The following is a 14391-nucleotide window of genomic DNA, read 5'->3' as shown; positions in this document are numbered from 1 at the left end:
TAAATATCGATATATATCACAGGTGAAATAAAGACACTTCTTTTTTTCTTTCAGTCATTCAAAAATTTTATTAAGAACCTATAATCTTCAAGTCATAGTGCTAATCTAATCATGCACTAAATGGGAAACTATTGAGAAACATAACTCAAGCATCTAAAAAGAAAAAAAAGCATTGAAAGGTAAGAAATTTAAAAAGGAAAAGAGAAGTAGTCAGTGCCAAAAAAAACCCCCCAAAAACCCCCAAACCTGAAATGAGCAGACAGACTAAAATAAAGATTTTTCCCATGAGCTTATTTCAACTGAAGCATAAATGTTCCAGAAATTTTTGAAAAATACAATGCCAAACAACATTTGAAGTTTATAAACGTTGGTTAAGGGCAAAGACTTCCATTCCCTCAATTTTTTTGAGTTTTAACTAAGTGCTCAAAGTTTTTATAAGTAAAAATGAGTTTTTAAAGGGGAGGATTGAAATAAGCAGAGGATAAAAAAAATTTTATGTATAAAGCATGAAGAATTAGCATGCCTTTCAAAACGATTGGACATGTGCTATGCATTTAATTACATTTTAGAATATTAGTGGTTGATTTGTTGAACATTTTTAACGTGCATCCAACAATCAAGGTTCTTACAATTTCCAAAGAATCATAACTTCCATGTATGGATATTTTGTGATAGTATATATTTTAAAAATATGAGAATGTGCTTTCTTTTTCATGAATATATCTGTATTAGTGGTTTTAGCCAACGTAACTTAACAGGATAAAAGTTACACTAGCTTAACAAAATCTAAAACAAATATTCTGGATTTGTAAAAAGAATAACCCAGGTAGTGACAGCAAATATTTAAAATTGTAGGGCTGCAAAATTACCTAAGCCGTAAGGAAGGTCGGTTTGGAAGAAGGTGTCCTAAATTAAAAATTCAGACTTTGAAAAACAAACTTACTCCCACAGAATAAATGGAATTAAAGTTCAAGGAGACTAATCACTAAGAATACAAAGAAAATTAGCATTCATTACATCACAAAGCAACACATTTAGAAACACCAGTAACATGCACTGAATTGAAACGAGATATTTACATTTCAAATAAAAGAAAACAACCCCAGTAGGCAAAGCAGTAAAAAATTGATTTTTCACAAATTAACTGAGACTAGGATCAGTAGACCCTTAGTAATTCTTAATTAAATTCAAAACTATCCCTGAAACTAGGATTTGCCTCTCTAACCCTCTCCTCACCATGAGCAAGGAAGTTCGGAAGAATCGGTTTGAGAAACTTGAACTCACTGGTCCCTGAGCCTCCCATGAGACACACCTCATACTGGTAGCTCTGGGACAGGGTCCCCGTGCCACTGACGTCCACCAGGTGGCCCGGAAAGTGACCCTCAGGCACCGAGCAGCCACCCACCCAGGCGGCCCTGCTCCTCCTGCACAGCCGCCCCGCGACGAACGCCAGCACCGAGAACAGGAAGAGCGACGACACCGACGCCAACGCGATGACCAGGTAGACGGTGAGCGGGTCGGCCTGGGCCGCGTCGGCCGCCGCTTCGGGCAGCGGCAGGTAGGGCTGCGAGAAGCCGTCCACCAGCAGCACGTGCAGCGTGACGCTGGCCGAGCGCGGCGGCTCGCCGTTGTCCTTGACCAGCAGCAGCAGCCGGTGCTTGGCCGCGTCGCGCTCGCTCAGCAGCCGGGCCGTGCGCACCTCGCCGTTGTGCGCCCACACGCCGAACAGCCCGGGCTCCGTGGCCTTGAGCAGCTGGTACGACAGCCAGGCGTTCTGGCCCGAGTCGCCGTCCACCGCCACCACCTTGCTCACCAGGTAGCCGGGCTCGGCCGCCCGGGGCACCAGCTCGGTGCAGGGCGCCGAGCCGTTCTGCGGCGGGTACAGCACGAAGGGCGCGTTGTCGTTGGCGTCCAGCACCTGCACGCGCACCAGCGCCTGGCTGCTCAGCGCCGGGGCCCCGCGGTCTGTGGCGCCCACGAGGAACTCGAACGCCTGCAGCGCCTCGAAATCCAGCGCCCTCAGGGCGAACAGGTGTCCGTTGTCCGCGTTGATGGACACCAGCGAGGCCAGGGGCAGGCTGGGGTCCTGGGGCGGCAGCAGCGAGTAGGTGACCTGGGCGTTGGCGCCCGCGTCTGTGTCAGTGGCGCTGACGCTGCCGATGTGCAGGGCGGGGCTGTTGTTCTCGCGGATGAAGAGCGTGTAGGAGGTTTGGGTGAAGGCGGGGGCGTTGTCGTTGACGTCTGACACCAGCACGGTTATGTTGTGCTGTGTGTTCAGCCTTGGGGTCCCCATGTCGGTGACGGTGATGGAGATGTTATACTCGGATCTCATCTCTCTGTCCAGGGCTGTGTTTGTCACTAGAGTGTAAAAATTCTCAACAGATGGTTTCAGGAAGAACGGAAGGTCATCTTGAATGGAGCAAACCATCCTTCCATTGTCTCCTGAGTCAGGATCTGAAACACTGAATACAGCAATTATGGTCTCCTGCAAGTTTTCTGGAATTTCACTGATAAGCGTTGACATAGTTAGTTCTGGAGGGTTGTCATTTAAATCCATCACTTGGACAAACACCACGCACCTTCCAGAAAGACCCCCACCATCTCTTGCCTGAATATTTAATGTATAAGTCTGAATGGATTCAAAATCCAGTTTCTGTATTAAAAGGAGTTCTCCCGATTTTGTATTTATTCGAAAAGTTTTGCGAATATCTTCAGAAGCTTGGGAAAATACATAAGATATTTCTCCATTGGCTCCAATATCTAAATCTCTAGCCGAGACGACGGCAACCTGGGATCCAATGGGGCTGTTTTCCAGGATCTGAACTTCATAGAGCAGCTTTTCAAACTCCGGGGCGTTATCATTGATGTCCAAGACTTCAATGCGGACCAGGGCGGTGCCAGACCGGGGTGGAGTCCCGCCATCCAGCGCCGTTATAGTTAACATGATTTCAGACTGTTCCTCGCGGTCCAAGGCTTTGTCCAGCACCAGCTGTGGTAATATTATGTCGCCAGGACTGTTCTGTAACTTAAGATGGAAGTGGGAATTGGGGCTGACTGTGTAACTTTGGAGACTGTTGTTTCCTATATCTAAGTCCTGGGCACGTTCTATTAAAAAGGTAGTCCCGGGAGTGATACTTTCTGAGATTTTCAAAATTATTTCTTTGTCTAGGAAAACCGGAGAATGATCATTTATGTCCCTAATCTGTAGCTCGGCCTGAAAAAACCGCAAGGGATTTTCCAGTAACACCTGGAAAGGTAGCACACAGGGCTCGGTAGGGCCGCACAGCTCCTCCCGGTCCATTTTCTCATTTAACAACAAATCCCCGGTCTGCCTATCCAAGCGCAAACGCACTTTTTTCCCTTTGGAAACGACGCGGGCCCCTCGCGCAGCTAGCTCGTCTACCTCCAGCCCTAGGTCTTTTAACAGATTGGCCACAAAGGAGCCACTCTCCATTTCCTCCGCCACTGAATACTGTCTAGGCTCAGAACCAGCCTGAGCTATGCCCAGCAAAACAAAGAATATCGCCACTTGCCTTTTTTTCAGAAAGTGTTCCTTCCTTTCTCTGGCCTCCATCGCCTTTTGGTCTCCCAGCAAACCTGACCCAGCTCAGGCTTGCTTTGTTGCTAAGTCTCCCAGTATGTTCCAGATGCTGGGGAAAGTGGAGACGCCCAGGGCCCTGGGTTTCCCCGAACGACCGCCCTAGAAAGCCTCCCCTTCCTGCTTGCTTCTTTAGCAAAGCATCTGGCTAAAAGGAGGGCGGACCGACAGATCGCTTTCTTCCTTCTACTTCTAATGCTGCAGCGCCACCCCGCGTCCTATCCGAGTGTTCATTTTCTCCCAAACATTAAGAAAATCCCAATTCTTTCTTTCAGACTGATGTCATATTTTCAAGTAGTATCTTTCATTGTGCCGAAGTCCTATCTGCGTTTCGAAAGCCTTTTTCATTGCATCCAGAGCGACATGACAAATATAGACATACTTCTATTCCAGTTTCCTCACAGATTCAAGAAGTTCTTTTTAAACTGGAAAAACAAATCAACTTCGGAAACTGGAATGGACTAACTTCAGTCCTAGGATGAAAGAAGTCTTTGACTAGTCAGTTTTTATTTACAGCTCCAGACGTGTGCGCATCTTGGTGGTGGTCAGATTGCCACCCCCACACTCAAGCTAAAAGAAAAGTCTGGAGACCCAGGAAAAGCACAGAATTCACATAAGAACATTCTCATGGACACTAAAATATTCTTACATTTCTCTCCTGCACTCTCCCACTTAACATTTCCCTGAAATTTGGTGCATTTGAGCCACATGAAAATCTCCTAACATAGCTGGGTGATTCTTCTTGTGAATATGTCAATATTTTTATTTTCCTTTCTAACATATAAGAGCATTTTTAACATAACTTAAATTCAATTACTGCATTTAGCAATAGTAATAGTTTCATAATATCAAATGCCCAGTAAATATTGAAAATTTTCCAATTGTCTTTTTAAAATGTCTTTTTAGAGATAACTTGTGAACTCAAGTGCTAAACATTGTATATATAAATATGTTACAAGTTTGTTGTTGGGTCTTTAAAGCTTCTCTCATTTTGTGTTTTTTTAATGTGATAACAAGAAATGAGTTATCAATTTTAACAAGTTGTGGAGGAAACTTAAATGCATATTGATTAGTGAAAGAAGGCAGTCTGAAAAAGCTACATAATGCTATTATTGCAACTACCTGACATTCTGGAAAAGGCAAAAGTAGAGGCATGGTAAAAAGATTAGTGGTTGCAAAGGAGAGGGAAGTGGGCAGGGGTTAGGGTTAATAAGAGGTCAAACACAAGGGGTTTGGGGGGCACTGAAACTTTTCTTGATCATACTGTAATATGGTTACATGACATTGTACATTTGTCAAAACCCATAGAATGTACAACACAAAGAGCAAACCCTAATGTAAATTACAGACTTTAGTTAATAATAATAATGGATCAATATCAATTCATCACTTATAATAAGTGTACTGCGCTAATGCAAGATGTTAGTACCAGGGGAACTGTGAGTGGGAAAAAGTAGATACATGGGAATACTTTGTACTATCTGCTCAATTTTCTGCAAAACTTAAAACTGTTCTAAATAAAGTCTATAACTTAAATATTTGTATTAAGAAATGTTTCAAATATACTGTGTGGAAAAGTTAAATTAGGATAGACATAATTCTATTATACCCTAATTGAAAAATTAAAAGTCATTTCTATTTTGTCATATTTGTTCTAGCTATATATTTTATTTCACACATATCCTCTTTTTTGCTGACCCATTTGAAGGTAACTTGAAGACATCATGACACATGACCTCCAAATATTCATTCCATCAGGCATCTCCCAAGTGTAAGGGCATCATCCTACACAATCATAAAGCCACTATTACACTTAACAAAATTAACAATTCCATAATATTATTTTTTAAAATCCAGTCCCTATGAAATTTCATTAATTATCTTTTCCTGATTGTCTTCAACCTGGTAAAAATTCATATTCACTCAAGTGGTTTTTTTATTGTTGCTTGTTTTTACAAATGCATTTACTTTCTTAACTACCTGTTATAAGAAATATCTTAGAAAATTTGTTTTTAACCAAGTTTCATGTGTGTATTGAGCATTACATCTGTTTTTTTCTAGAAAACTCACATCTTTTATGATATTTAATTTTTTGAAGTGTTTAGACCAGCTCTCTTGTAGGATGTCCTACATTATGAATTTATCTGATTGTTTCTTCATGGTGTCATTAAACCTGTTTCTCTATCCTCTGTATTTCCAGAAAACTGGAATGGATGATTTAGTAAATTTAACAATGGCACAACACTTTCTAAAGCTCTGATTTATTTACTGTAAGCGGGTTTTTGAAATCGGGCAAACACAGGTTCCCTTCTTTAGCATTTAGATATCAATTTTTACTTGTAGTCTGTTGATATATTACTTTTGCTTTTCATGATTACCTTTATAATAATATTATAATTAAAAATATTTTAAGTCAGTGACATTGAGCATTTAACACATTTTATCCAGGTGAATAAAACCCAAGATCCAAATCTTTACACAGGCTGTAGAACTTAATTAAGATCAGATGGAGATAATAGTGATGATCACATATATCATCAAAGAAAATAATGAATAATAGATCACTTGAAATTTTACATTTAACCAAACATATTATTATTTAGTTATGATAGGTTCTCAAATTAAGGAAGTTATGGCAAATTTTGGGATTACATAAAATAAAGAAAAGTAGGAAATATGAGGAAAATTATAAAATTGATCACCTCTTACAAGTTTAAGAGTTAAAAACTTAATATCTAAAATACTTTTGAGAAAATATACTCAGGAACACATTAGGTTTTGTTGTGCAAAAAAAAGTTTTTAAGCCTCCCATGTTTGAGTCATAAGTGTTCTCACTATTCATAAGGTTTCACTATTCTTTCAGTTTCAATGGTATTCATACATCTAGAAATAAATGGAGGTTTCTATTCTTCAGTGGTGATTGAACCAATGCTGATATTTATATTTGTAAATGGTTTTCAGATTAAAATGAATTTTATCCATTAAGTAACTTTAAATCCTTTAAATTCTTAATCCTTCATGAGAACTCAACTTCCTTTTTGGGTACCCATTACAAATGCTTTCATTTCCTTAATCTCCTTTACTAAGTAATCATATATATGAGAATTAGAAACTATGACCTGAGTAGGCAGTGGCACAGTGGATAAAGCATTGGATTGGGATGCAGAGGACCCAGGTTCAAAACCCTGAGGTCGCTGGTTTTAGCGTAGGGTCACTGCCTTGAGTATGGGATCATAGATATAATCCCATGGTCGCTGGCTTGAGCCCAAGGTGATGTTGCATGTATCTTTCATCTCTGTCTTGCATTATGTTGGCAGAATATGGAATAGTTTTAGCATTCAATGAAATATTCTGGAAAGACGAATCAAGAAATTTCTCTTTATTCCAGAGTGCTGAGACTATGATCCTTAAAGAGGTGAAAGTCTGAGTCTGGAAGTACTCCAGGATGAGAAGGTGTCAAAATTATCTATTCTAGGACTTGTCATCCAACACCCTTCACATGAAGAAATATATTTCTGAAATTATATCCAAAATGAACTGCCTGAGAATTTGCCACATAGCTATGAGATTGCCTGGTAATTTTCTTGCATGGGATATTTATAATGCACAGCTACAGTAGTATTTAAAATATTTGGTGAGTACTTTTCAGAGGTTGGAGAATTTAGTGAGCATGGAGAAATTATCCAGTCGTTTCTTATTTACTGAGACTAAACCTTCAGCCAAGACTTCGACAACCAGGTGGCTGAGGGGCATGTATCTTATGTTGTCACTGGTTGTCAGGATTTGGACCTTAGGAGGTCCCAGACGAGTGTTGATATCTACCATTCCTTTCTGTGAGAGTCAAACTTACCTTGGGTTGTTCTTCATCCAGCGATTTCCCCCCCACGAATGGGCAAATTATCTACCCAACTATTGCACCTATCATTATTGTGAAAATGGAAATTAAACTGACTGTGTAGTTTCCAACAATGAAAAATTCACCCAAATCTCATGCATGGCCCCGGAGCATATCCTGGAACGTTCAGAAGAATTTTTCAAAGGGTAAACATCTCAGACTCATAGATTTTTCTCAGAAAGCAAAAGTTTACAGGTAATACTTGGAAATGTAGTGTGCATATGAGTCTGGTTTTGGATTTGGGAGCAAAGGCTCTTCAGTGGTTGGATCTGGAATATTCTTTGAGCTCTTTGGAAACCGCCCTGCTCACCTGTCCTCCCGCTTAGTAGGCGGATGCTCCCCTTTCAGTTGCTGACGCCAAAACTGCAGAAACTCCCATCGCAAGAGCAGCTTTCCTCTTCCCGGGCCACCTCCACTGCGCTCAGGAAGAAAAGAACTCACCACCTGCCTTTCCTGCCAGATTTTCTCTCGCACGATTTCCTGCATATCTGAGTGCGTTTCTTTAATAACAGAAGCCGTTGGAAGCCTTGTAAGAGGGATAACATCAACTTTTGTGTAGTCTCATTCATTGGCCGAAAGGTCTGAAACGTGGACCCGCTGGCCACGTTTCCCAAACCGCGTCCATCCCCAGCAACCTCCAGATGTGGTCTTTTCCAAGATGGAGTCTGCAGCAAACGCAGGGCTCCTCCTCCCACTTTTTAGTCTGCAGCACCACCAGGCGTCCGAACTGAAAACCTGGCGTCTACAGCGCGTTCTCTCAGAAACTGTCCAAGTCTGATCAGAGTCACGTCGTCTAGTAGCACATTCCTTACCTCCTGGTAGGTTAAATTACTTCTATGGTTTTTAGCTTAGCCAAAGTGAACAAAATAATTGTTAATTAGTATACGGTTTTATGTTCATATCATCAATCATTTGATTATCATAGTATCATAACGGCACAATTTCCTTTGATAGTAACTTGAATTCGATTTCTTCCATTTCAGGTAGGCCAGTCATTCTGTGAATTTATAAACCTACTGGCAGGTGTTTATTTCAGATTATATTCAGGCACTGGGAAAGGCATTGGCGATATAAAATTGAATAAAGTCTGGAGCATAGAAGGGAGACCCAAGTAAAGCAACAATCACTGTAGTGAGTGGTAAGTGCTGAGACAGAGATTCTCACAGGCACTGTGATGTATTCAAAGGGAATATTTAAATAAGAACAGAAATGGGGTTATCAGGAAAGCTTACCAGAGGAAGTGAGGTTTGAGCAAAGTTGAACTTTATGGTGCCAACTTAAACATAGACTCATTGAAACTATTTTCTACTACAGATGAAGTATTCCTGATTTTTTAGGAAATAAAATGTTCTCAAAAGGTGGGAAAATAGTGGCATATGTCAAATTCAGTCTTTCAGCCAGTGGGTCAACAGCACAAACCCCTGTATGAGGTGACAATTAAAGACTAGGGATGGGCCCTTTATTCCAGCTTGAATTTGGCTTATATAGGTAATACTTGATTTAAAAGAGAGTCCTGCAGCTTGAGTATGTGCATATGTGAGTGGTTTGTTCTACTAACAATATCTTTAGGCGATACTATTAAATAAGAGCACAGCCTTTTATGTCAGTAAGTCTCATATTCAAGTCCTGGCTTTGCTACTTCATATATGTAATATATTAAAAGTTACTTAATCTCTCTCAACTTCAGTTTTCTGGGGGAAAAAAGATATAATAATGATATCTTATTCATGAAGTTGTGGGGATTAAATAGAACAATGCTTATGAAATATTCAGTCTAGTGCCTGGAGCATTATGGTGTTTCATAAATGCTAACTAATATTAGTGGTTATACTATAAAAAGAGGTATTTATCCACATAGTCCTGTTAACTTCTACAAACAAATGTCAAGTCTAAATAACTCCTAAAAAGAAACTATTGGTGAGAAGGTAAATTGGTGTAGCCATTACAAAAAACAGTATGGAAGTTTCTCAAAAAATTAAGAATGGAATTACTATATGATTCAACAATCTCACTTCTGGGTATATAATAAAAAAATTAAATTACTATCATGATGAAATACTTGCACCCTCATGTTCACTACAGCATTATTCACAATAACCAGGATGTGGGAAAACCTAAGTGTTTATAAACAGATGAATGGATAAAGAAAATGTTATATGTATATATAATGGAATATTATTCAGCCATTAAAAAGAAGGAAATCCTACCATTTGTGACAGCATGGATGAACCTTGAAGGCATTATGAAGAGTGATATAAGTCACACAGAGAAAGACAAATATTGTATGATCTCATTTATATTTATATGTAGAACATAAAAAAAAAAAAACTCATAGAGACAGAGAGTAGAATGGTGGATTCCAGGGCCTGGGAGTGGGGAAAATAAGATTTGGTAAAAAGGTATAAAATTTCAGTTATAAGATAAATAAGTTCTGGGATATAAAGTAGGCATGGTGGCCATAGTTAACAATACTGTATTATATACTTGAAAGTTGCTAAGAAAGTAAATCTTAAATGTTCTCATTACACCAAAAAAAAAAAAAAATTATGTGAGGTGTAAAAAAATATACTTTAAATTATTTCAATCAGACTCTGATGGGAAGGAAGGAAGGGAGATGTATTTTAAGTCTTTTCCAACTACAAGTCCATGAAGAAACAAAATTTTCGTTCTGACTCTTTTTGATTTATTTCAAAGAATTTTGTTAATTCATAGCCTTCGGCAGTTATTGAACTACAGAACAAATAATGGCACTATTGGGTTGAACTTTAGAAATCAACTGAGTCTTATACACCCATTTTGAGGAATCTGAGAGTTAAATGGGAGAATAGTATGCCCTAGTTAAGATTGCCAGTAATTTCAGAGCTGAAGCTAAAACCCTGAATGGACTAATGATTCTCTGCTTCAGGAAGGATGCAAAAGAACAGAAGCAGAAGGACAACTTTCTGGCCAAGAAAGACAACCCAAAAATGATTCCATTTTTGCACTTCATTTCTTGGAATAGAGTGTCTTGTATATTTACATTGATCCAAATTCTAATAAATTTGGCTGTTGTCACAGAGGGAATTAGCAGCTATTGTTATAAAAAAAATGCAACGGGATTGTTAATAGACTTCATAAACTTTTGGCAAATTTGAGAATACATCTCAATATGTTTATATAAACTTATTCATGCATGCAAACCTTTGGATATAGTGCTTTGTCAATATAAATATGTTTTGCATTACATAAATAAATTAATTATTAATAACTCCTATATTATATTCTATCATCTTCCCCCTCACTAAAATATACAGCACATTTTTATTTACATGAAAATCTTATTTATGTGAAGTTATTTTAAGCATATAGTAAATTATGAGAGCTTTATTTCCTTCTTCCTGTTTTTGGTTTATTTTGTTCTTCTTTGTCTGGGTTCTTGAGTGAGAGTTAGATTACTGATTTGAGAATTTTCCTCTATCCTAATGTATGCATTTAGTACTATGAAATTCTCTCCTAGTATGATTTTAGCTGTGTCTCACAAATTTTGATATATTGTATTTTCATTTCCTACTGTTTTGGATGGAGATTTTCATCTTACCCTTCCATTACTGATTTCTAGTTTGCTTCCATTGTGGTTGAAGAGCACCTTCTGTATCATTTTAATTCTTTTTTTAAATTTAAAACTTATTTTTTATTGATTTTGATTTGTTGTGTTTACATAGTTACAAGTGTACCCCCAAATGTGTCTCCCTCCCTCCCCCCACCGTGTTTTCCTTGATACCCCTTTGTCTCCTCCCCCCACTGCCTTCCCTCCTTTCCTCCATGATTTACTATCCTGCCCTCTATCTCTCTGTGTTATGTGTATATACTTGCACTAATGTCTTTCCTTTCTTTGATCCCCTCCTCTCATCCCCTTTCCCTCTGACCGCTTTCCCTCTGGACTCTTTGACCCCTTCTCTGCCTCTCTTCTGTTCCTCAGTTCACATTGTTCATTGGATTCCTCATATGAATGAGGTCATATGATATTTTTCTTTCTCTGCCTGGCTTATTTCACTTAGCATAATAGACTCCAGGTCCATCCATGTGTTGCAAAGGGTAAGATTTCCTTCTTTCTCATGGCCGCATAGTATTCCATTGTGTATATGTACCACAGATTTTTAATTCACTTGTCTGCTGATGGACATTTGGGCTGTGTCCAGATCTTGGCTATTGTGAACAATGTTGCAATAAATATGGGGGTGCATTTCTTCTTTTGAATCAGTGATTTGTAATTCTTAGGATATATTCTTAGAAGTGGGATAGCTGGGTCAAAAGGCAGTTTGATTTTTAATTTTTTGAATCTCCATACTGTTTTTCACAGTGGGTGCACCAGTCCGCATTCCCACCAGCAATGCAGGAGGGTTCCCTTTTCTCCACACCATCGCCAGCACTTGTTATGTGTTGTTTTGTTAATAAGCACCATTCTGACAGGTGTGAGGTGTTATCTCATTGTGGTTTTAATTTGCATTTCTCTAATGACTAGTGATGTTGAACATTTTTTAATATGCCCATTTGCCATCTGTATGTCCTTTTTGGAGAAGTGTCTATTCAGTTCTTTTGCCCAATTTTTGATTAGATTGTTTACTTTTCTGGTGTTGAGTTTTACAAGTTCTTTGTAGATTTTGGTTATTAATCCCTTATTAGATGTGTTGGCAAATATGTTCTCCCATTGTGTGGGTTGCCTTTTTATTTTGTTCATGTTGTCTTTTGCTGTGCAAAAGCTTTTTAGTTTGATATAGTTCTATTTTTTCAATCTTTCCTTTATTTCACCTGCCTGTGGAGTTAAATCTGCAAATATATTGCTGCGAGAGATGTCGGAGAGCTTACTGCCTATGTTTCTTCCAAGATGATCATAGATTCACAACTTACATTCAAGTCTTTTATCCATTTTGAGTTTATTTTTGTGAATGGTGTAAGTTGCTGGTCTAGTTTCATTTTTTTTTTTTTGCATGTATTTGTCCAATTTTCCTAGCACCATTTGTTAAAGAGACTGTCTTTACTCCATTGTATGCTCTTACCTCCTTTGTCAAATAACAATTGACCATAAAGGTGTGGGTTTATTTCTGGGTTCTCTGTTCTGTTTCATTGATCTATATGCCTGTTCTTATGCCAATACCAAGCTGTTTTGAGTACAGAGGCCCTGTAGTATAACTTGATATCAGGAAGTGTGATTCCTCCCACTTTATTCTTCTTTATTAAGATTGCTGAGGCTATTTGTGCTCTTTTTTGGTTCCATATGAATTTTTGGAATATTTGTTCTATATCTTTGAAGTATGTCATTGGTATTTTAATAGAAATTGCATTGAATTTACACATTGCTTTGGATAATATAGACATTTTAATATTTATTCTTCTTATCCATGAACACAGTATATGCTTCCACTTGTTTGTATCTTCTTTGATTTCTTTTGTCAATGTTTTATAATTTTCCGAGTACAGGTCTTTAAACTTCTTGGTTAAAATTACTCCTAGGTACTTTATTTTTTTGGTTGCAATAGGGTAGGGGATTGTTTCCTTAATTTCTCTTTCTGAAAATTCATTGTTGGTGTATATAAATGCCACTGATTTTTGAATATTGATTTTATATCCTGCTGCCTTGCTGAATTCATTTATCAGTTCCAGTAGTTTTTGATTGAGACTTTAGGGCTTTCTATGTACAGTATCAAGTCATCGGCAAATAATGAAAGTTTTACTTCTTCTTTTTCAATTTTATTTCTTCTTCTTGTCTGATTGCTGTAGCTAGGACTTCCAGAACTATGTTGAATAAGAGTGGTGAAAGGGGCACCCCTGCCTTGTTTCTGTTCTTAAGGGGATTGCTTTTAATGTTTGCCCATTGAGTATGATGTTGGCTGTGGGTTTTTCATAGATGGTCTTTATCATGTTGAGGTATGTGCCCTGTATTCCCACTTTACTGAGAATTTTGATCATAAATGGGTGCTGGATTTTATCAAATGCTTTTTCTGCATCTATTGATATTATCATGTGGTTTTTCTCCTTCCTTTTGTTTATGTGATGAATCACATTGATTGATTTGTAAATATTGTACCAGCCTTGCCTCCCCAGAATAAATCCCACTTGATCATGATGTATGATTTTTTTCATGTATTGCTGGATCCAATTTGCTAATATTTTGTTGAGAATTTTAGCATCTAAGTTCATCAGGAATATTGGCCTATAGTTTTCTTTCTTTGTGTTGTCTTTGCCTGGTTTTGGAATCAGAATTATGCGCACCTCATAAAAGGAGCTTGGAAGTCTTCTTTCCTCTTGAATTTTTTGAAATAGCTTGAGAAGGATAGGAGTTAGTTCTTTGAATATTTGGTAACATTTACCTGTGAAGCCATTAGGCCCAGGACTTTTGTTTGTTGGGAGTTTATTAAAAATCTTTTTAAAATTAATTTTAATGCAGTGACATTGATAAATCAGGGTACATATGTTCAGAGAAAACATCTCCAGATTATTTTGACATTTGATTATGTTGCATACTCATCACTCAGAGTCAAATTGTCTTCCGTCACCTTCTGTCTGGTTTTTTTGTGCCCCTCCCCTCCTCCCACCCCCTCTCTCTCCTTTCTTGCCCCCTTCCCACACCTCCACCCCCTGTTACCATCACATTCTTGTCCATGTCTCTGAGTCTCTTTTTTATGTCCCATCTAAGTATGGGTTCATATAGTTATTAGTGTTTTCTGATTTACTTATTTCACTCTGTATAATGTTATCAAGGTCCATCCATGTTATTGTAAATGATCTGATGTCATCATTTCTTATGGCTGAGTAGTATTCCATAGTATATATGTACCAAAGCTTTTTAATCCACTCGTCCTCTGATGGACACTTGGGTTGTTTCCAGATCTTCGCTATTGTGAACAATGCTGCCATAAAC

At 38.4% G+C, this 14391-nt stretch overlaps 1 protein-coding gene across 1 annotated transcript; it reads right to left on the bottom strand.

Moving 5' to 3' along the window:
* Nucleotides 1-65: 65 nt before the first annotated feature.
* On the bottom strand, nt 66-3708 carry PCDHB2 (protocadherin beta 2). Its single transcript, XM_066272735.1, has one exon. The coding sequence runs from the start codon at nt 3572-3574 to the stop codon at nt 1178-1180; it is 2397 nt and encodes a 798-aa protein (XP_066128832.1). The 5' UTR covers nt 3575-3708; the 3' UTR covers nt 66-1177.
* Between the last annotated feature and the right edge of the window lie 10683 nt (nt 3709-14391).

This window comes from Saccopteryx bilineata, chromosome 4, assembly GCF_036850765.1.
Source record: "Saccopteryx bilineata isolate mSacBil1 chromosome 4, mSacBil1_pri_phased_curated, whole genome shotgun sequence".
Classification (NCBI taxonomy): domain Eukaryota; kingdom Metazoa; phylum Chordata; class Mammalia; order Chiroptera; family Emballonuridae; genus Saccopteryx; species Saccopteryx bilineata.
This window is presented reverse-complemented; position numbering and strand designations above follow the sequence as displayed.